The sequence below is a fragment of the Jaculus jaculus genome, chromosome 1 (assembly GCF_020740685.1).
Source record: "Jaculus jaculus isolate mJacJac1 chromosome 1, mJacJac1.mat.Y.cur, whole genome shotgun sequence".
NCBI classification, from domain to species: domain Eukaryota; kingdom Metazoa; phylum Chordata; class Mammalia; order Rodentia; family Dipodidae; genus Jaculus; species Jaculus jaculus.
In genome coordinates, this window is record NC_059102.1 from 125,902,519 (window position 1) to 125,928,047 (window position 25,529).

General features: G+C 45.8%; 1 protein-coding gene and 1 pseudogene across 6 annotated transcripts in view; one reads left to right on the forward strand and one right to left on the reverse strand.

The window, feature by feature from the left end:
- Garnl3 (GTPase activating Rap/RanGAP domain like 3) overlaps window positions 1–25,529 on the reverse strand; it is a 204,984-nt gene that overhangs the window by 22,381 nt on the left and 157,074 nt on the right. For all 6 annotated transcript variants that reach the window (XM_045148042.1, XM_045148062.1, XM_004671646.2 and 3 more), the window contains 9 exons: window positions 24,834–24,940; window positions 18,140–18,255; window positions 16,109–16,213; window positions 13,806–13,880; window positions 10,646–10,757; window positions 4,568–4,666; window positions 4,124–4,240; window positions 1,622–1,794; window positions 340–498 (listed from right to left, as the gene is read on the reverse strand). In XM_045148042.1, coding sequence (XP_045003977.1) covers window positions 340–498; window positions 1,622–1,794; window positions 4,124–4,240; window positions 4,568–4,666; window positions 10,646–10,757; window positions 13,806–13,880; window positions 16,109–16,213; window positions 18,140–18,255; window positions 24,834–24,940 — 1,063 coding nt within the window. The remainder of the gene's footprint in view (window positions 1–339; window positions 499–1,621; window positions 1,795–4,123; window positions 4,241–4,567; window positions 4,667–10,645; window positions 10,758–13,805; window positions 13,881–16,108; window positions 16,214–18,139; window positions 18,256–24,833; window positions 24,941–25,529) is intronic.
- LOC105945006 lies at window positions 23,199–23,964 on the forward strand (annotated as a pseudogene).

Consider the following 25,529-nt stretch of genomic DNA (forward strand, 5'->3'; position numbering starts at 1 on the left):
ATTCTCCATCATATTACCTCCCCATCACAATCATTGTACTTACATATATACAATATCAACCTATAAAGTACCCTCCTCCCTTCCTTTCTGTTTTATCTTATATTTGGACACATGGAGAGGCAGGGTGAGAAAGCTAACAGGTCAATGGGACTGTTATATTACTGGAATCATTTTGTTTTCTAAAATTGGCAACTTTCACATTGTCTAAGGCTAAGTAGCACCTCATATAAGATGGATAATATACAATTTCAAAGATAACCAAATCATGACATCCAAAGTTAGAAGACATAATTCATTGCCTTCTCTGATTACTACTCATTCCTACACCTGCCAACTTACCCTGTTGGCCTCCACATGGTGCAGCCTGAAGGCTTCTCCTGTGCTCTCATTCACCACGTCAAATTGATGGCGATAAGCCACACAGATAAGGTTGTCACTCTCCTCTGTTGGCCCATCCACTAAGGTCATCACCATGGGGGAGTCACACAGACAGATTTCCTGTGTGGGTTAGGATGAGGTAGGACACAGGTTAAGGCACAGGTGGCCATCTTTTGGCAGCCCCCATCATCTGTCCTGCCTTCCAGAGGAAGGCACCATCCCCTGGCCACTGTAGAGCCTGTGTGTAGGAAAGGCAAGGACAGAGCAGGAAGATCCAGGGGTTCCACCTCACTTCTTCCTGACATCTGTCCTTAAGATTCAGGCCCCTTGGTCCTAAAAAAGGTAGAAGCCAGGAAAGAATTCTACAATCTGATTTAAATGTATGGTTGGCTTTAGCCTTCACACTCCATCCTATGACTTAGAACCAGCAGTCACAACTGTGAATAAGCTGGCTGAAAGCTTCCTATGTGCTAGGTGCTGTGTTCACTGAATCCTAGTGCAGCCTCCTCAAGGAGGTCCTCAAGGAGGTACGACTGCAATTCTCTTTACAGATAAGGAATCTGGTGTTCAAAGGTCAATGACTTGCTTATAGTCAGGAAGTCTGCATGTGCTAGAGCCAGGAGTTGCACTCAGGAAATCTGATTAGAACTTACACTACACAAACATTCTACATAAATATTCATTAAGGTTGTGAATTATTTTTTAAAGATTTTTTATTTTTATTTATTTGAGACAGGAAGAGGGAGAGAAATAAAGACAGAGAGAAAGAACCGGCATGCCACTGCATGTGCCGCCATGGGCATCTGGCTTATGTAGGACCTGGAGAATAGAGCCTGGGTCCTTAGGTTTCACAGGCAAACACCTTAATTGTTAAGCCACTTCTCTAGCCCAGAAGTTGCTAATACTTTTTGAGGTAGGGTCTCTCTCTAGTCTAGGCTGACTTGGAATTTACTCTATAGTCTCAGGGTGGCCTTGAACTCATGGCGATCCTCCTACCTCTGCTTCACGAGTGCTGGGATTAAAGGTGTGTGCCACCATGCCCAGCTCAGAACCATCTTTTTAAAATATGTTTATCTGTAATAAACCTTCCAGTGACTTCATACCTTAGACATCTGGGTAAATTTGGGCACAGGAGGCTGGGGCTCCCTTGTGGATTACTGAGCAGTGCAACAGCTCCAGGGTTGGAGGGAGTTGGTTTAGGACACTGTGACCAGGAGAGCAGAGAGTGGGAAAGTAAACCTACCCTGATGTACTGGAATTCTTCAACGGGTGACTCTGACAGGGGAGATAACACTGATGCTCCTATCACACCACTTGGCTTGTGTTTCCGTGTAATCAGAAGCAGTTTATTCCGAATGGCAACTACGATTCTCAGCTCCCTGCTGTGGTGGGTGTTAATAGCATACAGATGACAGCCTGGGAAGAGAAATGGTGATGCTCAATACAAAAAATGAGAAATGGTGATGCTCAACATGGGATGGAAGGGTTTGGAAGACCTTAGGCCTTGACAACCTGGAAATGAAACTTAACTCAGGGAAGAGAATAAACACAGTTCAAAAAAATTTTTTTTTGAGGTAGGGTTTCACTTTGGTTCAGGTAAAATTTTTTAAATTTATTTTTACTTATTAGAGGGAGAAGGTGAGAGATGAGGGAGAAGGGAGAGGGAGAGGGAGAGAGAAAGAGAATGAATGGGCACACCAGGAGCTCTAGCCACTGCAAATGAACTCCGGACGCATGAGCCACCATGTGCATGTGGCTTACATGCATTCTGGGGAATTGATCTCTGGTCCTTAGGCTTTGCAGGCAAGCACCTTAACCACTAAGCCATCTCTCCAGCCCTAAACACATTTTTTTTTTTTTTTTTTTTGGTTTTGTGAGGTAGGGTCTCACTCTGGTCCAGGCTGACCTGGAATTAACTCTGTAGTCTCAGGGTGGCCTTGAACTCACGGCGATCCTCCTACCTCTGCCTCCCGAGTGCTGGGATTAAAGGCGTGCGCCACCACGCCCGGCTCCTAAACACATTTTTTAAAAATTACTTTTTTAATGAGAGAGAGAACTGGCATGCCAGGGCCAGTGCAATTGAATTCCAGATGCATGTGCTGGCATGACCTCGGATTTATGTGTCATCTTGTACGAATGGCTTATGTAGGTTCTGGGGAGTAGAACTTGAGTCCGTAGGCTTTGCAGGTAAGTACCTTAACCACCATGCCATCTCTCTAGCCTGTAAACATGTTTTGGACACTAGTCAAGGTGGAGATATGAAAATGAGGTTAGGAAAATCAGATTCCAAGTATTCTACAGTTTGTGAACTTAAAGCTTTGTATTTAGCTGGGAATTGAAGTGGAAGTAAGCAGAGTTCCAGGAGCCAAAGTCTAAAAGCAGCTTTAAAAATATTTTTATTGGGATGGAGAGATGGCTTAGTGGTTAAAACACTTGCCTGCAAAGCCTGAGGACCTCGGTTTGATCCCCAGGACTGACGTAACCCAGATGCATAAGTGGCGCATGCATCTAGAGTGCATTTGCAGTGGCTGAAAGTCCTGGTGCACCGATTCTCTCTCTCTCAGCCTCTTTCCCTCTCTCAAATAAATAAATAAAAATAAAATATTAAGCCGGGCGTGGTGGCGCACGCCTTTAATCCCAGCACTCGGGAGGCAGAGGTAGGAGGATCACCATGAGTTCAAGGCCACCCTGAGACTCCATAGTGAATCCCAGGTCAGGCTGGGCTAGGGTGAGACCCTACCTCAAAAAAAAAAAATAAATAAAATATTAAAAAACATTTTTATTATATTTATTTGCAAGAGGGCATGCCAGCCAGGGCCTTTTGCCACAGCACCCAAGTTCCAGATGTATGTGCCACTTTGTGCATCTAGCTTTAAGTAGGTAATAGGGAACTGAACCTTGGCCAGCAGGCTTTGCAGGCAAGTGCCTTTAACCACTGAGATATCTTCCTTCCTTCCTCTTCCCTTCCCCTCCCTTCCCCTTCCCTTTCCTTGTGTGGGGCACCAGGGTTTCTTGCTGCTGCAAATAAATACCAGGTGCTTATGCCACTTTTTGCACCTGGCTTTATGTAGGTAATGGGGAATTGAACCTGGGCAGGCAAGCTTTACAGGCAAGTGACTTTAACCACTGAGCTATCTCCCCATCCTCTAAAAGTGTCTTTAGTCACAGGCTAAGGAATTTAGAATGACGAGTCCTTACCCTGTTTTCCTATCTCCCAACCTTCCTAAGTAAACCTTGATGCTGCATTTGTGATGTTCTCAAGTAAGAAACAAATCAGTAAGATCAAATGCCTACTCTCTCCCTTTTCTTCAGTTCTACAAACTGGAACCCAGTGTTTTGTGCAGGTAGGCAAGCGTGCTCCCTCGAGCTACATCCCCAGTGCTCCTGCTGATTTTGGTCTCTTAAAGAAAGAGTTACACACTTTGCTCCTAGTCCTTTTTGTTTTCAGTATAACCTATGCATGCTGACTTAAAAAAAAAAAAAAAAAGATCAAATGGTGCTGGAGAGATGGCTTAGCAATAAAGGCCCTTGCCTGTAAAGCCTAAGGACCCAGGTTCCACAGGACCAACATAAGCCAGATGCATAAGGTAGCACATACATCTGGAGTTCGTTTGCAGTGGCTGGAGGCCCTGTGTATCCATTTTCTCTCCTTCTGTCTGCCTCTTTTTTTTTTTCCCTCCTCTCTTTCTCATAAATACATAATATATTTTAAAGAGAACAAATGGCCTAAACAGTGGGAAGTCACCTTTGGTTTTCTCCAGCTTGTTCTCCCTGCAGTCAGACCTGCTCCTCCCAGCCTGTCTGCCCTCCAGGCCCTTCTGTACTGCACTCAAGCGGAAGACGAAGATGCGGGCATCTTTCCCTAGTGACAGTGGGAAGAAGGCAGAAGAGGCCATCAGATGAAGAAGTGAAATGACACAGGAACTCTAATGGCTGACGTAGGCAACTGGGATTCCAGAGACACCCCACACCTCTTTCACTTAACACAATCATGGGTGCAATCTCCCTTCTCTCCATCATTCTGTCCCTGCTCTCAAACAAGTGGGCCACCCAGAGACCACAGCCTTGGCATTAGGAAAAGGAGCAGCGGCATGACCTTCACAGCTAGATCCCGGTGACACTCAGTGTTAACCACAGAGGGCCCCTGCCCTCCTCCTCCCAAAGCACGCCTCTTCCCGAAGGGTACAACCTTTGTCTGCTCTGAGAACCAGAAGGTCCAGCGTTTCCAGCACATGCATCTGCTTCACAGGCAGAGTTCTGTCAAACACAGGCACGGAGGGAAGGCCATCTGGAAAAGGAAAGCTGGTCACCCATGCTCTGAGACATGTGTCTGTGGGAGACCTGGGGCCCGTCCTCTCTAGTCAAGGGAGGACTTGGCTTCCAGAGCTCTCATAAAGTCTATGTGTACTCAAGCACTGTTATCTCCTCTTGGGAGAGGTACTAATGTGTACTTCCAGTGGCATCCAGAACTCTTTACAGGGTGTGCAGTAGCAGGGATGCAAAAGCTATGTTTTTCTCCTTGGTGTCACCAAAGAAAAAGCAGCAAGTCTCAACCCCAAGTTTCCTAGGATTGTATCAAAAGATTGAAAACTACATCAAGAAAGAAGAGCAGCCATTTCTTTTATTTTTCATGTACTATTTGAAAGGGCATCATAACTTAGGTCACTTCATATATTTCTCCAGAAAACAAAATTGCAATGTCTTTTTACATTTGAAATGACAATAAAAAGTTTTAAAAAGGGCTGGAGAGATGGCTTAGTGGTTAAGCGCTTGCCTGTGAAGCCTAAGGACCAGGACCCTGGTTCGAGGCTCGATTCCCCAGGATCCACAAGGGGGCGCATGCATCTGGAGTTTGTTTGCAGTGGCTGGAGGCCCTGGCATGCCCATTCTCTATCTATCTGCCTCTTTCTCAAATAAATAAACAAAAAAAAAATTTTTTTAAGAAGTTAAAAAAATAAAGGTTGCCAATACAAATTTTTAAAAAAATTCCAGGTGTGGTGGCATATGCCCTTTAATACCAGCGCTTGGAAGGCAGAGGTAGGAGGATCACCATGAGTTCAAGGCCACCCTGAAACTACACAGTGAATTCCTGGTCAGCCTAGGACTAGAGTGAGACCCTAACTCACCCCCCCCAAAAAACTGAAAAAATAAAATGAACACAAACACTGTATTATAGCATGGTCTGTATCTGTATCAGCAGTAATTTACTTATAAGTTTATAATATTTTTCCATATAGGAACTTGAAATTCCCTTTTTAGACAAAGAGAAAGATCAATTACTGTACAAGTTGCAGGAACTAATCTAAGTAGAAATGCTCAGAAAGATTTCAGGTAACTGGATGACTAAGACATTGCAATTACACACTGAATTTGATTTTAAGGTTATTTACTGGGCTCCTTAAGTGCTAATAACACTGACTCTGCCCCTGGAGGATATGGTGAAGAGTTGTTAAGGCTGTTCCTATGACAAAGGGTCTGTTATGTGCTTGGTGTGGAGGCAGGGCTAGGCTGAGATCACCAGAGATGGTGTGGGCATCTTAGGCAGGAGAACTAACTTGTTCATTTTCATCTGCATTCAGTCCTCAAGGCTCTGCTGTGGACTTGGGTTGGCTGGTTTCATTGTAATTTAGGTGCAAAGAGTCCTGAAGCTTTTGCCTCTTTCAGAAACTGAAGTGTCATCTCTAAGCCTCAGGAATATTATCAGTCTGTGCCTAACCAGGTCACTGGGACCTTTAAATGAAGTAATGTAGGCAACACTAAGAATTAGGGTTTGGCTCAGAGGTACTCAGAGTCTGTCGGAGGTTGTACCTTGAGCACGGGGAGCCAAAGGGATGTAGCACCTCACTAAGTATTGGAAACAGAGGTATACTGTGTAGCTGACAGGCCCAGCACAGGGGACATTAGCAGTTTTTTCTGCACTCACACTTCCTTAAGTTTCCCAAACAGGTTTACAGACAGCGCAGGAAAGCAGAGGCAGCAGAGAAAGAAGGTGACGTGTGGGGTTAATGACTGCTTGATTCATTACTCCTTCCTGCATTCTCTTCTATGAAGAAGCAATCTTTGGGCTGGAGAGATGGCTTAGCGGTTAAGGCATTTGCCTGCAAAGCCAAAGGACCCAGGTTTGAGTCCCCAGGACCCACGTAAGCCAGATGCACAAAGGAGCATGCATCTGGAGTTCGTCTGCAGTGGCTGGAACCCCTGGCACACTCATTCTCTCTCTCTCTCTACCTGCCTATTTCTGTATATTTCTCTCAAATAAATAAATAATAATAAAATATATAAAAAAGAAGCAATCTTTTAGAGATGGTTTTGTATTACCAGAAAAGCAAAGCACATATTGATACCATGTTTACTCAACAGTTACACTCCCTTTAAAGTCAATTTTACTACGTTTAAGAGTATAAAGAATCATGATTTTATTTTTTAAATTTTAAAATATCTATCTGTGCATGTGTGTGCACATTCATGTATGGCTGTGTCACAGCTTCTAACTGCTGCAAACGGAACTCCACACAGATGCACCACTTTTTGTACCTGGCTTTACATGTATATTGGGAATGGAACCTGGACCAGCAGGCTTGGCAAGCAAGTACCTTTGACTGTTGAACAATCTCCCTAGTCCAGGATCTTGATTTTTAAAAATGACCTTGAGAGCAGTAGACTCTCCAGGGGTAAGTCTAATGAAATTAAGCCAAGGCTTAATGGCATAGGGTAGAACTCAGCCTGCAATGAAAGGGACAGATCACTCACAGAAACAATTCATAATATGATTAGGTACATATCAGTGGAAGGCAAACAAAGAAATAAGAGAACTGTGACACAACATGGGATACAAAGATAGCTGTAAGGCTTCTTTTTCTTTGCAGCAAAAAGAAACAGGGACAGCCTGGCATGGTGCTGCATGCCTTTAATCCCAGCACTCGGGAAGCAGAGGTAGGAGGATTGCTGTGAGTTCAAGGCCACCCTGAGACTACATAGTGAATTCCAGGTCAGCCTGAGCTAGAGTGAGACCCTACCAAAAAAAAAAAAAAAAAAAAAAAAAAAGGAAAAGGAACAGGGACAATCAGGACAGGAAAAAAAATAACCTGTCCGCCAGCCTACCTAGGCTGGCAGTGGGTGGACACAGCTGCCATTCATAGTGGAAAGAGAGTGCTTCTTGGAAGGTCACACTAGCCTTTGTACCTGACCCACCGTTACATGTTGGATCCATGTCTGAACATTTAAGAAAGGACTTGGTCATGTCAGTTATGACTTTAATGTTTGTTTTTTTTTTTTGTGGCGGGGGGTTCAAGGTAGAGTCTCACTCTAGCCCAGGCCTGGAACTCACTATGTAGTCTCAGGGTGGTCTTGAACTTGGTGATCCTACCTCTGCCTCCCAAGTGCTGGGATTAAAGGCGTGAGCCACCATGCCCTGTTGGATTTAAACAGTTTTTAAAAGCAATTCATACTTTAAATTTTTGGAGGGAGGGGCGTTTCCAGGTAGGGTCTCACTCTAGCCCAGGCTGACCTGGAATTCACTAGGTAGTCTCAGGGTGGCCTTGAACTCACAGTGATCCTCTTACCTCTGCCTCCCAAGTGCTGGAATTAAAGGTGTGTGCCACCACGCCTGGCTCAGACTTTTAAATTTTTAGGCAAATTACACAAATAGTCACAATACAATAAGCTTTTTCTGTTCCAAAAGTAAAAACATGAAGGAGTAATCATTCTTTACATCATTACAATCTTCATCCTTATTTGTTTTAGAAACCTGTGTTGAGCTAAGGGACATTTGTAGAATTTACTGTGGTTTTAATGGAAGGTAGCTGGCTCAGTGGAAAAACCACTGGGCTTGGAATTACATTTGGGTCTAGTTCTAGATGTGCCACTAAGCAGCAATCGTGGGTAACCCATGGCTTCTTCAGGCCCCCTTTTCCTCCTCTATAAAACTAAGACACAAAACTCCATAGGTCTGGTTGTCCCCCCCTTTTTTTCCCCCTTGAGGTAGGGGCTCACTCTAGCCCAAGCTAACCTAGAACTCACTCTGTAGTACCAGGCTGGCCTTGAACTCACAGTGATCCTCTTACTTCTGCCTCAGGAGTGACGGCATCAAAGGCATATGCCACCATGTCTGGAGTATATACATATGACATTTTTCTTTATTTGCAAGGAAAAAGAGCAGGAGAATGGGTGACTCTTGCATGCATCTGTGCATATGGCTTTACGTGGGAATTCAACCTGGGCTGGCAGGCTCTTCAAGCAAGTGCCTTTAACTGCTGAGCATCTCCCAGGCCCCGTTTTTTTATTTTATTTTTCTTGATAAGGATTCACTCTAGTCCAGGCTTACCTGGAACTCACTCTGTAGTTCTAGGCTAGCCTTCAAGTCATGGTAATCCTCCTACCTCTGCCTCCCTAGTGCTGGGATTAAAGGCTTGGTTGTACTTTTCTTATTTTTTTTTTTTTAAAGCAAACTCCTGTGAACATAGTAAAGATAACAACTGTCATTTAATAAATTGCTAGTCCATGTCAGATGTGGCTGAAAGCACTTAACATTGGAAGTACTTATCTCCTATTATTTTCCTCCTTACAGTTAGTATCACTGTCTCCAGAATGTCACATTTTCCATTGTTATAAACTATTTCTCAGCATTTTGAAAAATTACTCTTACTTAGGGACTTGAAGCTCAAAGAGTTTTGTTTTTTTTCTTTCTCCTGAGGTAGGGTCTTTCTGTAGCCCAGGCTGACCTGGAATTAGCCTCAGGCTGGCCTTGAACTCACAGTGATCCTCCTACCTTAGCCTCCCAAGTGCTGCAATTAAAGGTGTGCACCACATGGCTGGCTGGGTTTGTGTTTTGGTGTTGTGCATGGAACCCATGGCCTTACAATTTCAGGGAAGTGCTTTACTACTGGACTATACCCCCAACCTTGGATTTTCAGAATCATAAAGAGTTTTTCAAATTAAGAATTTAAATTCGATTTGATGGATTTTTATCTGCCTTTTATTAAATTAGTCATAGACACAATTAGGTTATGGGCACACAATGAAGACCTACATGGACAGTGACAGGCACAATCAGAGATAAGTGGTTCACTTTCCTGCCTCACAGCAGAAAGAAGCTGGGAGAGGGCCTGGCACGGGGCAAGTACTCAGCCCATGTGGGAACAGAGGTCTGAGAGAGGGAAGATGGTACAGTTTCAGGCCAACAAGTCAGTCTTATCATGGAGGCTTTGGGGTTCTCTTAATTTTCCTTCTTTTTTTTTTAATTTGTCAGCAGAAAGACAGAAAATGGGTCATCATGGCCCCTTGTCACTGTAAATGAACTCCAGATGCATGTACTACTTTATGAATTGGGTTTTATGTAGACACTGAGGAATTGAATCCTGGCTGGCAGGCTTTGTAAGTAAGTGCTTTTAATTGTTGAGCTGTCTCCCCCTTTTTCAGGGGTGGGCTTATGGGGGTTATAACCAGCTCGCCCTTGCTAGTGTTTGGTACACCCTCCTATTGCTGTTGTCCACCTGATGTTGGCCAGGGGGTGATGTCCACCCACTGCTCATGCCATCATGGAGCTTCCCCCTTAAGCCTGTAAGCCAAAATAAACCTTGTTTCCCCCACAAGCTGCTGTGGGTTGGGTGATTTCTACTAAGAATGCGAACTTGACTGCAACACTGGGGTAACCTAAGGATACCCCTTGCATACCAGCCACACTGCCCTAAAGTTGCACTTTACCTAACAGCACTTTGGCTAGGGGCATACCATGTGGCAGCTGGTCTGTATGTCAGAGCACTGACTACTTTCCCAGAAAGGCTGGGCTGTCGGGCTGTCTGGCTGTCAGAAAGTCTGATGAAATACTGAGTTGAAGTCTGTCTTGTCAAAATCTTTCTTCTATATCCATCAAAAATGGTTTATGTAAGATTCACATCATTTATTTTAGACACCAAGTCCTTCCTGAATCAGAAATCTTTTTTTTTTTTTTTTTTTTTTTTAAGGGCTTAAAGAGAGAACATGTCCTTGGGAAACTAGCTCTAAATAATTTAAGATACAGTGTTGGGACCATGGTAAGTGTTGGCTGCAAAGGAGACTCTTTTCGCAGGTGATTTAATACCCAGGGACTAATCAGGGATTGGGGGAAGGGATGACCCCTCCAGAATGCTGGGTTCAAAACTGCCTCCCTCTGCTTGCCTGAAAATCAACCTTTACACTTCTGGTGTAGAGGGAGTTGGCTGGCGGTCACCCACCTTAGCACGACTATCCTCACACATAGAAAGACATGTAGGATCAGCTACTCACTAACCATCCACTAGCAAGACGCCGGCATCAGTGGAAACCAGCAAGGCCTGGCCCCAGGGATCTGCGCACACGGCTTCATGGGGGAAGTTACTGCAGAAACACTGGGGCTCCCAAGGCTGTGAGGCAATACAAGCATTGGACAGTAAGTGCACCAGGAAAGAACAGACTGTGGCCCAACGTACAGTGTGATGCCTGAAACAGTAACACAGGTACTCTGTGGGAATAAGTCGCGCCAAACCTGGTTAGGTGCATGGGGTCTGGACGCAGTTACCTTTTGTCAGGAGAAAAACCTTTCAAATACATAAGCGACAGGAAAGCAGTAAGTTCCCATGTTTCTGGCACCATGACTTGTCTCCGTATGACAGTAACGTTCCTTGGGCAACAGAAACATTGGTAATGTCTTTTAAAGCTGTTTTGTTAATACCTGGAAGTTGGGCCGATTAGTGTCTGGTAAAACAAAATCCCACATAACTATAAAAGAAGACAAAATTCCTGTGTTGCTGATTCAGTAAAATCATTAAACCATTTACAATGTAAGAGTTAGATACTGTCTTAATATATAAAAAAATATGCTTGTCAACCCACACAAGGCTTCAAAATCTTAAAGAAGTAACATGTTTGTAGGAAAGCAGCAAGAGTTGCTAATGAAACTGTTCCTGTTTCCCTGTGTGACAGGTTCATGTCACATGAACAGTCTTTCTGGGGTCTAAGTTTCAGGTATAAAGTTAGCTTTCCCTCTGAGGTGGATGTGAATGCATGGAGTTGGTGGCATTGCCTGATGGGGTCTCAGTCACACCAGTAGTGTGGGCATTTCCACCAGAGTCCCTTGCTTCACCCCACGCTTTGCAAGTCTTTGAAGACTTTTCATGTCAAGTTGACGTCTTACATAATTACTTCTATTCTCCACCAGACTTACGTGCCTGATAAGCGCAGCAGGGGCTGTAGTGAGCCTGTGAGTGCACTTGGAGGCATGTCTGTGAGTGTCCATGCTCACATACTCAAAGTCCGAGAAAAGCTGAGGACCACCACATTAGGGCTGAGGGTAAATCCTGCAATCATTGCTAGTGTAACAAGGAAAAGCATGCTCCCCCTTTAGGAAGCTGGCAGTCTCAGAAGGAATCCTCTGTTTGCAAAGGCAGGTCCTGCACTATTCTGAAGAGATCGCCTGAAGAATGTTGGGAACATTTTCTAAACTGAAAAACTGTATCTATAGAGCAGGTCATTTCCCTGAGAAGGGGGCTGGCAGTTCAGAGTTTATGACTTATAGCAAGAGGACATGAAAATCCAAAGGTGATAGGAATGACATTCAGGAGACAGACATAGAAACCAGTGATTTAGGTAACACCGAGACAGAACCACCAAGCCTTACTAGCAAAATGTTCCCTGGCCAGGGACACTTATTAAGAGACAGATTCTTCACCCCTATGATCTAAGGGTCCTAGACAAGCAAGAAGGAACGTAGGAGGCCTGTGCAACCCTGTATTTGAAATGCCTTGACTATGTGCCATTGACATTCTGGTGGGCTGACAAATGAGGTGTTCACAGCTGCTCAGAGATGCTGGGGACTGTATGGGCTGAGAGGTGGCTGAGTATAAGGGCACGGAGTGTCAGGGATCACCTCTGCTAGGTTAGAGATGTGATATAGACTCTTCAGCGTGGGGACATAGCCCGTAGGCCTTCCTGCCCAAGCCCATGGGGGCTCCTTCAAGGACACTACCATAGCTCATGAAATGGGTACCCAGGAGGTTGACAAAGCTTAGTTCTTTGGAAAGAGATGACTCTAGAAACAGCAGGTGGGACGCTGGCCTAGGCAGTATTAAGTGACAGTAGTCTGTGGGGTCTTCTGGACCAGGGCTTCCCCAAGGGTAGCCAGTGGGGTCCGTTAAGAACTGATATCAATAGTGGAACCAGCTATGTGTCGTGCCCCAATGAACATGTTATGGTCCCACAGACTTTGGTTTTGAATATGTGTCCAACAACTTAATGCTATTAAATCTTACTGCCATTTGATATCTATTAAGTGCTTGGAAACACTGCACGTTCTTGGTATGCACATGAGTGGGTGGATAGTAGGACCTTCTGTAATCCTGGGAAAGGATGCTTGGCCATCATGTTGTCTGAAGCTGGTTGTAGTTTTTAGGATAAATTGCACTTTGAGTTCATCATTTTCCAGAGACCAGACTTTTAAGTGTGGAGGCTCAAGTCACGTATACTTTTACCACTGAAGTAAATGTCTTCAAGTCTTTTGCTTTTATAATGGACATTTCTCTAGTGATGTCCTGTGCTATAAGCTCATAGGTTATTGCTTTATAATGCAAAATCATGTAAATGTTAAGATTGCACTGTGATTCATGTATTTTTTTCTGTTTTTTTAAATTATTGATTGTGCACATGTTTGTATATATGAGTAATATATGTCAGCGCCTCTTGCTGCTGAAAATAGATGCCTGTCTGGCTTTACATGGGTTGGGGAACTGAATCCAGGCTGGCAGGCTTTGCAAACAAGCACCTTTAACCACCAAGTCATCTCCCCAGCCCCTCTGCTCTGTTCTTAATTATCAGCTAACCCCCTTTCCTAGGGCCCCTCCCCAGCCAAAACAGAAAGTAGGCAGGCCACAGCACTTTCTGGCTGGCTGAGTGGCTGTAGCTTAGGCAGTAGCTTGTCAGCTGTGCTCTTCTGACCAGCAGCCTCAGCAGACCCTGGGAAGTAGTTAGAAAGCAACCTTTCCAGCCCCCTCTCCCAGGCCCACTGGGTCAGAAACTGAGAGGGATTTGGACACACTCAAAATGGAGATGCCTGCTCTAGGGCCATGTGTTTAGAGTGAGTCAAGGTCAACAACACAAGGACAGTATGCAAGCTTGCAGATGTCAGTGTTTGACCACGGCCCAGGCCTTCTGCACAGGAGCTCACACTTGGTCAGAACGTCCAGTGATGCACACGCAGAGCGTGAGGAGCACTGAGGAACCAGGCCTGGCCCGGAGTTCTGCTCCATCATACAGGCAGAGGCAGGGGCATCCTGGGCAAACAGAGACTCTTGCTACAATATCTGGGCTCCTGGGGACGCTGTAGGAGGCACAATCTTCCTTCTGTCCCCAAGCTTCTCAATAATTTCACTTAGCACAAAGGACATCCATGGTTCAACCAGAAGGTCTCATCAACTCACCTCTTTTTTGCACATCCCCGAAGCTGCCAGGCTTGATGGGGCGTCCCCTCTCACAATGGACTTCAGCTTCAGTGCCTGTGGAGCAGAGGCTCTGCTTAAAGCTCGTTACCCGGCAATGAAAGAAGAGCAGGACTGAACAAGGTTGAAAAACAATGTGACAGAAGTGATTTGGGGTAAAAGCTTCAGGGTACCCTACTGACTCACAGTTGGCCAGGAATTGGTGGGAGATGGTGAAGCCAGTGACGGTACCACAGCCCGAACTGCCCCAGCTGCACTCGGGCACTTCAGTTGGTCTTATGATTTCTAAACTATAAACAGTGGAAAGTAGATTCCCAGCTCCCTTTCCAACTTGATGGCTCAGAATCTTGGAGGACAGGCCAGTTATCTTTCTTTTTTTTTTTTAAATTTTATTTATTTATTTATTTACTTGAGAGCGACAGACAGAGAGAAAGACAGATAGAGGGAGAGAGAGAATGGGCGCGCCAGGGCTTCCAGCCTCTGCAAACGAACTCCAGACGCGTGCGCCCCCTTGTGCATCTGGCTAACGTGGGACCTGGGGAACTGAGCCTCGAACCGGGGTCCTTAGGCTTCACAGGCAAGCGCTTAACCGCTAAGCCATCTCTCCAGCCCCAGTTATCTTTCTTTCAACAGGACCAATATATCCGTTTGGAAAAGTATGTTCTGTGCCCCCAAGCTGTCCTTGATCACAGAACCCTGTTCCACCCACTGCCTTGCTTAGTGCTTGACTTCTGGGTCAGGAGCCCAGACTGGCTCCCCTCTTTCCTGCCGTCACACAGGATCAGGGCAGAGAGCTCAGAACTGAGAAATGCTACTGTCACCATGGGCAACCCTGGGATAAGGGGATGAGTGATGGCCACCTACACCTGAGGACATTTCTAGGTAACAGGTTGGGAACTCTGGTGTTCTGAGAGGGACACCACCATTAGGTGTTTGTTCCTACTAGGAGGATTTTGCTGATTCTGAAATCGGCTCCTCAGGGAGTTCTTAGGGAGCAGGCAGGCTTTCTGGGTTCCCTTGCTTCAGAGTGTTGTTCTCACTGCCACCGACAGGGAACTGCATCTACACAGCTGTCAAAAACTGCACCTAGCTGGGCGTGGTGGTGCACGCTTTTAATCCCAGCACTTGGGAGGCAGAGGTAGGAGGATCACTGTGAGTTCGAGGCCATCCTGAGATTCCATAGTGAATTGAGCTAGAGTGAGACCCTACCTCGAAAAACCAAAAAAAGGGCTATGGAGCTAAATAGAGCATTCTCAAAGGAAGAAATACAAATGGCATATAAGCATCTAAAAAAATGTTCTATGTCACTAGTCATCAGGGAAATGCAGATTAAAACTACATTGAGATTCCATCTCACGCCTGTCAGATTGGCCACCATCATGAAAACAAATGATCATCAATGTTGGCGGGGATGTGGAAAACCCTTCTACACTGCTAGTGAGAATGCAATCTGGTCCATCCCTTGTGGAAATCAGTGTGGAGGTTCCTAAAACAGCTAACGATAGATCTACCATATGACCCAGCTATAGCACTCCTAGGCATCTATCCAAAGGACTCATCTCATTTCTTTAGAAGTACATGCTCAACCATGTTTATTGCTGCTCAATTTATAATAGCTGGGAAATGGAACCAGCCTAGATGTCCCTCAACTGATGAGTGGATAATGAAGATGTGGCACATTTATACAATGGAGTTCTACTCAGCAGTAAAGAAAAATGAAGTTATGAAATTTGCAGAAAAATGGATGGACCTGGAACGGATTATACTAAGTGAGGTAACCCAGGCCCAGAAAGCCAAGCGCCACATGTTCTTGCTCACATGTGGATCCTAGCTACAGATGATTGGGCTTCTGCACGAGAATGAAAATACTTAGTAGCAGAGGCCAGTAAGTTAAAAAGGAGACATAAAGGGAAGAGAAAGGAAGGGAGGAGGGTACTTCATAGGTTGATATTGCATATATGTAAGTACAGTGATTGTGATGGAGAGGTAATATGATGGAGAATGGAATTTCAAAGGAGAAAGTGGGGGGGGAGGGAATTACCATGGGACATTTTTTTATAATCATGGAAAATGCTAATAAAAATTTTAAAAAAATTAAAAAAAAAACAACAAAAAAAAACCCACAAAAAGAAAACAAACAAAAAATGCACCTGCCTTTCCACCACAATGCTAAGAGTCAGGGAGCTCCTGCCACAGCAGGAAAACAAGTGACTGGGTGTGGGCCATCTGGCATTGAGGGGACTCATAACCACACCTCTTGGGAGAGGTTTCAGAACCGAACCCACCTGCCCTATTCTAACAAACTCTGCTTGGCGGGCCTCCTCTTTCTTCCGTGCTGACTTGGGTGACTCCGGTAAGACATCACTAAAAGACCGCCGGTTAAGCATGTTCTGAAATAGGAAAACAAGTTGGCTTTTCTTAATGTATGCACCCATTTGTTCAAGAGGTCTTAATTTTACTTTCAGTATCCATTCATTCAGCAAGCATTTTGTGAGTGCCTGCTGTGTGCAGGGTCTGTGCTAGACACAGGGGTGGAGTTCACACATGAAGAGCCAGAGTCATGTAACGGCTGAGAACGTGGGCTGATAGGCCACATAAGCCAACAGCTCCATCAATGACTAGCAGTGTGACCCAGGCCACTACTTTGCACAGCTCCAGGCTGCCTGTCACACACAGTGGCACTCTTAAAACATGACACCGAGCCAGGCATGGTGGCACATGCCTTTAATCCTAGAACTTGGGAGGCAGAGGTAGGAGGATCACCAAGAGTTCTAGGGCACCCAGAGACTACATAGTTAATTCCAGGTCAGCCTAGACCAGAGTGATACCCTACTTGAAAAACCAAAAAAACAAAACAAAACAAACATGACACTGAATTCTACAGCAATGGTATTCTGGAAACTGTGTGGCTCTGGGACCCTGAGGGTCACTTTGGGGTGGTTGACTAACTTCTGAGTCTTTCTGTGGCTGACACTTGTTCTGTCTTCCTTGTTAAATAGCTTTTTCAAAATTTTTATTTATTTATTTGAGGGGGGGTTGATAAAGAGAATGGATGTGGCACGGCCTCCAGCTGCAACAAAACAATTCCAGACACGTGTCTGGCTTATATGGGTCTTGGGGAACCAAACATGTGTCCTTTGCCTTTGTGGACAAGTGCTTTAACTACTAAGGCATCTTTCCAGTCTAGCTCCATTCATGAGCCATTGACCCTGGTGATTTCACTGTGAGTCTAGAGGCCTTCAAAGAGCTATGTGCCACTGAAGGTGACAAAGGAAGGATTAGAAATAAAGTAGCCCTCCATTTTGTAGGCAGCTAGTCAGAGTTACAGGCCCAGAAGGAGTAAGTAGATAAGTGGGTGGCCTGATAGAGCTGACAAGCACAGATCTTATAAAAGTCCTGGAAGCAGAGCCTGGGAACAAAAGTCCCGAAACCCCGACTTCCAAAAGGTCAAAAGCCCTGACTTATGCTCACTTACCCGGAGGTCAGGTGGCCTACAAATGAAGCAACAAATCCTTTTTGTAGCACATAAGCCTATCCAGAACCTACCCCGACACATTCAGAGTAACCAATCCAATCCACATCGACCTGATACTTTACATCCCCAAGGACAGGAAAAGTGTCTATCTAAATCACTAGGTGGCCACCCTCTGGGGACTCCCTCCTAGGTCTGGAGTACTTCTGCTTTGGTTTCACCTTCTTTACTAACAAACCCTTGTTTGACTTGTTCTTCTGCTGAGTCCGGACTTGTTATTCTGCGTTGGTCGTGATATAATGAGCTTGAGAGCCACTGGATTGGGGAGTTTTCGTAAGCATTGAGTGGTTGGTGCTCTAACCCCCAAGCTAAGCTCATCCAGAACCAAGATAGGTGCCATTGCTCTGAAAACCAGTAACAACAGGAAGGGGCTGGTCTTATCAGCATGGACATATTGCAGCCTAGGACGTATATGGCACCACGTGGGTTTCTAGTCAATGAAGATGCTTGCTTCAGTGACAGATTATGGGGCCAGCAAAGAATCTTCAGAAAACCTGTCCTTCTCCAAAGTCAATGTTTTTGCCTATCCATTAGCTCCACGACACAGATAACTAAGTAATCTGACTAAGGGCAGCCACCCCCCAAAGCACTCTTCAGGGCTCTCGTGGTGTCAACATTAATGCCCTTTCCAAACCGGCCCTTGTTTTCCATGTCTTGGCTTTGTGAGAATCGCAGTTTTGTACATGGACACCCATGACTCCTCGTGGCAGTGTTTCACTCAGGGCTTCCTTGCTAGGACTGTGCTCTCTTCTCAGGTATCATGGGAGTAAAGAAGATCACAGACCTTATGCAAATCTGGCATCAAATCCTGGTATAAGGAACGAATCAACATGTCCAAAGTACGCCGACGTTTCTGGGCAAAGGTTGGGGTTTCCAATGTAGCTTTTTCACCATTGATTACTAAGACAAATCAAATGAAAAAAAAATAATTATAGACATTACTACTAAGAAATATTCTCAAGGAAAGTCATCAAAGAGAATGTTTGCCACTTGCCTATGTAACAGTAATATTATGGTTTGAATATGAAGTGTCTCCCCAAAGACTTAGGGGTCAAAGCCAGTGAATTCAATCACTTTTTAAAGAAGTTTTTTTAAAAAAATTTATTTTATTTACTTGATAGAGAGGTACAGAGAGGGAGAGAATGGGTGCGCCAGGGCTTTCAGAACTCCAGATGCACGTACCACCTTGTGTATTTGGCCTACATGGGTTCTGGGTCTTTTGGCTTTGTAGGCAAGTGCCTTAACTGCTAAGCAATCCCTCCAATCCCTCAATCACTTTTTATTTTTTGAGGTAGGGTCTCGCTGTAGCCCCAGGCTGACCTGGAATTCACTATGTAGTCTCAGAGTGGCCTCAAACTCATGGCAATCCTCTTACCTCTGCCTCCCATGTGCTGGGATTAAAGGAGTGTGCCACCACGTGCGGCTCCAATCACCTTTTTTTTTTGGTTTTGCAAGGTAGGGTCTCACTCTAGCTCAGGCTGACCTGGAATTCACTATGGAGTCTCAGGGTAGCTTCAAACTCTCTGTGATCCTCCTACCTCTGCCTCCCAAGTACTGGGATTAAAGGCGTGTGCCACCACACCCAGCTTCCAATCACCAATCACCTTTTAATGAGGACTCTGGCTTCATCAGTAGATTAGTTTATTGATGGCTTCATAATTTGATGGTGTGACTGGGAGGCAGTGAAAACATTAGGAGGTGGGGTCTGGTTGGAGAAGTAACGTTGCTGGCGGAGTGCCACTGAAGGCTGTATCTTGTCCCTGGCCCTTTCTCTCTCCCTGCTTCCTGGCGGCCATGAGGTGAGCAGTTTTCCTCCACCTTACCCTGCCACCATGATTGAAGTTCTGCCTCACATAAGACTGTAATGAACTAGGTGACCACAGAGTGAAGGCTCTGATACCATGAGTCAAAATATGTCTTTCTTCATCTCAGTTGTTTTTCTCAGGCTTTATGTCAGTAATGAAAGCTGACTAAAATAACTGATGTTATCATTGGCATTAAATGTTTGCTGCATTTTGAAAATTGTTAAAAAAAAAAAACAACCAACTGCTTGGCCAGACATGGTGGTACATGCCTTTAATCCCAGCACTCAGGAGACAGAGGTAGGAGGATTGCTGGGAGTTCAAGGCCACCCTGAGACTACAGGGTGATTCCCAGGTCAGCCTGACCTAGAGTGAGACCCTACCTCGAACCCCTCACCCCCGCCACAAAAAATGTCTACTTCAGTAGAAAACTGGGATTCTTAGTCTAATGGAAATTTCTTCTGGAGAGTGCTGAGCTATTAGTGGCCTTCAGATACTAAGAACCAACAAAGGAAAGTATGCAGTAACACACCAGAGCACAGAACAGGAAGTGTGTAGTAGTTAAGTTGTGAATGTGGGTGATAGTTTTGCCATGAGCTATGTGGTTGTAAGTCATTTTGTTTTCACTTCTTAGGGCTTCAGTTTTCTCCCTTGCAAAATGGGCAACATCATATTTTTAGGGGGTTGTCATTTTTTCTTATTTTCTTTTTTATTAAGGTAGGGTCTCACTCTAGCCCAGGGTGACCTGGAATTCACTATGGAGTCTCAGTGTGGCCTTGAAGTCACAGCGATCCTCCTACCTCTGCCTCCCGAGTGCTAGGATTAAAGGTGCATGCCACCATGCCTGGCTTCTAATTGTCATTTTTTTATTTGGGTGGGGGGAGAGACACAGGGAGAAAGCGAGGCAGAGAGAGAGAGAAAAAAAAAAGAGAATGGGCATGCTAGGACCTCCAGCCTTGCAAACGAGCCCCAGATGCATGCACCACCTTGTGCATCTGGCTTGAGTGGGTCCTGGGAATTGAAACTGGGTCCTTTGGATTTGCAGGCAAGCATCTTAACTGCTAAGTCATCTCTCTAGCCTGGAGGTTGTCATCTTAAGTGAGATAATAAACAGTATAGTGTTAAGTACACAGAACTGGATAAATATCAGCTATTATTTTTTCTCATACAAAGGCCAAAGGAAGTTCTGTTCACTAACTGAAAAGAACATCTTGGGAATAGGCATTCCCTAAATAGAATATATGTGCTGGGCACAAGCTGGGCTTGTGTATATCAAGAAATCTCTTAAGAAATTTATGCTATGTTTGACTGACTGTTTTCTCTATTAAAATTTTTTTCTTCTTAATGCCTTAGAAAATGCCACTTCAAATAATTTGTTTTGGTTGAATTAGGGGAAAGGCTTGAATTTTTGTTGAAATGTCATTTGTGGTTATCTCAGAGTTTTCTGCCTGGCTGGTTTCCTCCCTTCTGCGAAATCCATTCTGGAATTCACAGAGCCTTTAGTCCCCGGCTTCTCCTTTTCTGTCAGTCATGTAGCCCTGCTGGCCACACTCATCACTGCAGTATCCTCTCCATCACCTTCGGCCCATCTTCCCCAGCCTCACCACCTTTTAAAGCTTCACCTCTAGACCAACTGAACCCCTCACTTCATTTCTCTCCAAGTCTTTGAGGGCACTGACGGGCGATTCTGCTCAATCACCTTCAGCCCATCTTCCCCAGACTCACCATCTTTCAAAGCTTCACCTCTAGATCGACTGAACCCCTCACTTCATTTTTTTTTTTTTTTGGGTTTTCGAGGTAGAGTTTTGCTGTAGTCCAGGCTAACCTGGGATTCACTATGTAGTCACAGAGTGGCCTCGAACTCTCAGTGATCCTCCTACCTCTGCCTCCCAAGTGCTGGAATTAAAGGCGTGTGCCACCACACCCGGCCTCCTCACTTCATTTCTCCCCAAGTCTTTGAGGGCACTGACGGGCTATTCTTCGCCTAGTTCTACTTTGATGGGTGGATTCCACTCACTACTACACCCCCAGTTTTGCTGAGTAGTCCTGTAACTAATCTGTGGTTAAAGCACTACAGTTCTTTGGGGTTCCTGCTCTGCCACCAGCACCTTAAGAATGCTTATTTCCTGTACCCCCTCCTTGGCAGATACCTTCCTATTTGTCTCCTGACTCCCCCTTCAACCCTTGGACTTGAACCACATGAAATTTCACAAATGTGGTTTGTTAGGAAAACTCAGAAAATATGGCAACCCTGGCTTTGTGTTGTTGGAAGGCACCACCTGGAGGGAGCTGGGTACATGGTTTTCAAGAGATGTCATGTCCCCCAGAGCTCTTCAATGTCCTCTTCTAGACCCAAGTCACTTACACATTTCCCCACCCACCTCCCCACTCACCTGAGCTGGTGACCTTCATCCCACCCTCTGAAGTAAGAGCCATGAATGTGGGAAAGGAAGGAATAAATCACCCCCTTTGCAAGTGGCTTGCAGTTTGCTGCTCCTAATGTTGGGCGTGGACACTGCCCTGATATGCTGGTATGCTTAGCTGGGAGGCTAGCAGTGCGGCAGGAACCTAGCCACAGGCCTTCCCTGCTCCCGCGGCCAGTAGAGGGCTGGAAGCAGGGCTTGTCTGCAAGGGGCTGCAGGACTTTTGGAGGGAAGTGTGATGCTGAGTAGCTTGGCTGAGACTGGGATGTTTTTTGGTGACTGGAGTGCCACTTACTTCCTGCACAGATATGGGAGCCTTTGGTGGCTGATGGAGGAGGACCTATGTGCAGTGCTATGAAGGACAGGCAGGGCAGGCAAGACAAAGGAGCACAGTCATGGTGTGTATCACTTGCCTAGCTTGTGACACTTGTTTCAGCCAATTCCGTAGGAGGATAAGCTGAGGATCAGGGATCCTGAAGGATTCTATACGACTGGGGACTCAGGCAGTCTTATGTGTGGGTCAAGGTGAAGTCAGGCTTTCTCAAATGCTCTCAAAGTGCACGGCAACAGTGACAGGATTAGGCAGAGACGGTGTGTCGGGAGGGGACAAGAGGCCTCCAGCAAAGCACTGCAGCATGCAGCACGCCTGCAGAAGGCTGAAGCCTGCCTCTCTGTACAGAGCACAGAAGAGGTGGTACTGCCAGGGTCCTGAGGCTGGCAAGCTGGACTTCCATGAAAAGACGGCAATGAATGAAGCCAAGAAACTTGGTTCTGAGCAGCAACGAGGACGATCCTGCTGGGTCTTCCAAATACGGTAACTAAGGGATGCCGTGTGGAGGGGTGTTAGTGAGCTCTGCTGTACAGGAGATAGGAGCTCAGAGTCCAGCCCTGGGTGCCATCAGTACAGCCAGGATGTATGCTCACTGGCTAGCAAGACCAGGCTTGGCACACCATACACATACTTTCCAACAACTCGATCTGTTGCTCAGCGTATGTCACAACCACTCTTTCTCCTACCTCCACCTTTCTCTGACAATTGCACAGACACCTATCAGCAGAAACTCAGAATGGCAACATTAGGACCCAGGGGACTGTGAGTGTTGAGGGAAGATAAGCTGTAAGGCAGGTGGGTAGGACCTTGTTTGAAGCAGGTGTAGATGATGACCCAAAAGAAAGCCTACATGGTACTACCAGAAAACTAAACACATGTGTAAAGAATTAACATGGTGACCTTGGGATGACTCAGAAGGCACCATGGTGCTGGGAAGAAGTGACAGAGGAGTGCTCGGCACTGCAATATCTCTACCACACCTTCCAAGGTTCAGGGCCCATTGCAGAAGAGGTGGCGGAAAGAATGTAAGAGCCAAAGGAAGAGTAGGACTCCTTACAATGTGCTTCTCCAGACACAAAATGCCCTGGATATCTATGACCTCACAGTGCCTGACACTGCCTGCACAAGACCATAACAATAGGAAGAAAAGATGATGACATCAAAATAAAAGAGACTGCCGCCCTAGCGAGCCTGGCCCCATCTCTGGCCTTCCAAACTGCCTCGTGTCACTTCGGGGGCTGGTGGCAGAGGACTGTGCGCGTGGGATCCGGGATCCCAGCCGCCGTCATGAACATCTGCAATGCGAGGTCCGAGGACCTGATGAACATGCAGCACTGCAACCTCCTGTGCCTCCCGGAGAACTACCAGATGAAGTACTAATTCTACCATGGCCTCTCCTGGCCACAGCTCTCTTATATTGCTGAGGAAGAGAATGGGAAGATTGTGGGCTATGTTCTGGCCAAAATGGAAGAAGACCCAGATGACATGCCCTGTGGACACATCACCTCAGTGGCTGTAAAGTGTTCCCACCGGCGCCTTGGCCTAGCTCAGAAGCTGATGGACCAAGCCTCTCGAGCCATGCTAGAGAATGCCAAATATGTCTCCTTGCATGTCTGAAAGAGTAACTGGGCCGCCCTGCATCTCTATTCCAACACCCTCAATTTCCAGATCAGCGAGGTGGAGCCCAAATACTATGCAGATGGGGAGGATGCCTACGCCATGAAGCGTGACTTCACCCAGATGGCTGATGAGCCAGCCACAGAGCCTGGCTCCCCTTGTCTTGTCTCTGGAGACTTAGGCCCTGTCTCTTTCCACCCGCTTCCCCCTGGGCTCCTGGTGGCAGCTGAGACGGCACCTGGAGCTGAAGGAGAAGGGCAAGCTCGCAGAGAGCAAAGGCAACCCACTTCTGAGCTCAGCAGAGGCCTGTCACGAGGAGAAGACCTCGGCTGCTGAAGAAAGTGGTGGGGACAGCAAGGACCTCAGCCAGGTCAGTGAGACCACAGAGAGCACAGACATCAAAGACAGCTCAGAAGCCTCTGACTCAGTCTCTTAGAGCCTTCCCCGCCCAGCCCAGCCTCATCCATGTGCTTTTACAATAAACCTCACTCTACCCTTGGGGAAAAAAAATAAAAATAAAAATAAAAGGGACTGATTAAGAGGGGGAAGGGGTATGAAGGAGAATGGAGTTTCAAAGGGCAAAGTGTGTGTGTGGGGGGGTAGGGAATTACCATGGGTTATTGTCCATAATTATGGAAGCTGTCAATAAAAAGTAAGTTAAAAAAAGAATTAACCTAGACTGCTTAAACCATGTCATTTTCTTATGCGACATCCTAAGAAGAAATGTGCTTTTTTTAAAAAAAGTTTTTTAAAAAATTTATTTGAGGGGGGAGAGGGGATGGGCACACCAGGGCTTCCAGTCACTGGAAACGAACCCCAGATGCATGCAACACCACATAAGCATCTGGCTTATGTGGGTCCTAAAGAATCAAACCTGGGTCCTTTGGCTTTGCAGGCAAGGGCCTTAACCACTAAGCCATCTCTCCAGGCCTGTGTTGGTTTTTCAAGGTAGGGTCTCACTCTAGCACAGGCTGACATGGAATTCACTATGTGCTCTCAGGGTGGTCTCACTCTCATGGCGATCCTTCTACCTCTGCTTCCTGAGTGCTGGGATTAAAGGTGTGCACCACCACACCTGGCATGAAGCATATTTTTTAAAAATATATTTTATTTATTTGAGGGGGGGGGAGATGGAGAGAATGGGCACACCAGGGCCTCCAGTCACTGCAAAGGAACTCCAGATGTGTGCATCTTCTTGTGCATCTGGACTATGTGGGTCCTGGGGAATCGAACCACTAAGCCACCTCTCCAGCCCCTAAAACATGTTTTGATAATGTTGTATAAGATTTCAAAAGGGCAACTTACATTTCACTAGCAAAAAGTCCCTGAATTCCTGGTGGTCTGTAAACACCGGTGGGGTTGGCAAGGGTGGACCAAAGAGTGGTACACTTTCTTCTGAGAATATTTTCAGCCTATATAGAGAACATTCCAGTATTAGTTTTTCTTCAAAGATTACCAATATTTTGCCTGTCAATGTGTCCAGTGACTATGTAATATGTTCAGAATATTCACAGGAGGAGTCTGTACCACCCCCTAAACCTTTCCTTTTGGAGAGAGGCTAAGATCGAATCCACCAACTGGTAGACAGGCCAGGAACCTCCAGAATTACAGCAATGGCACCATGGCACACTCATTGCCTCCCCCCCCCCCCAACCCCAGTTGGCTACTTGGGAATTTAAGATGCAGCACTGACTCAGATCTCGCCAACCCTGCAAAGGGGAATAACTTTACTTTCATTCTACACTAGGCCCAAGGCTTCCAGGGGAGAAATACTTTTCATAAAGTCTCTATGTCAGTAAGGGAGAGGGCTGGAATTCAAGCCCACAGCTACCAAGGGATGTTCACATTCCTTTCACATCATGATGTCTTTTAACTACTTAGTTACGGGGAACAGAAGGATCCAAGGGAAGGCAGTGGCATAGGGAAGAGGCTACTCTGGCCAAAGTCAAGCATATCAAATTTGTTTCTCTATAACGAACAGAATGCCAAATCGACCCTTGG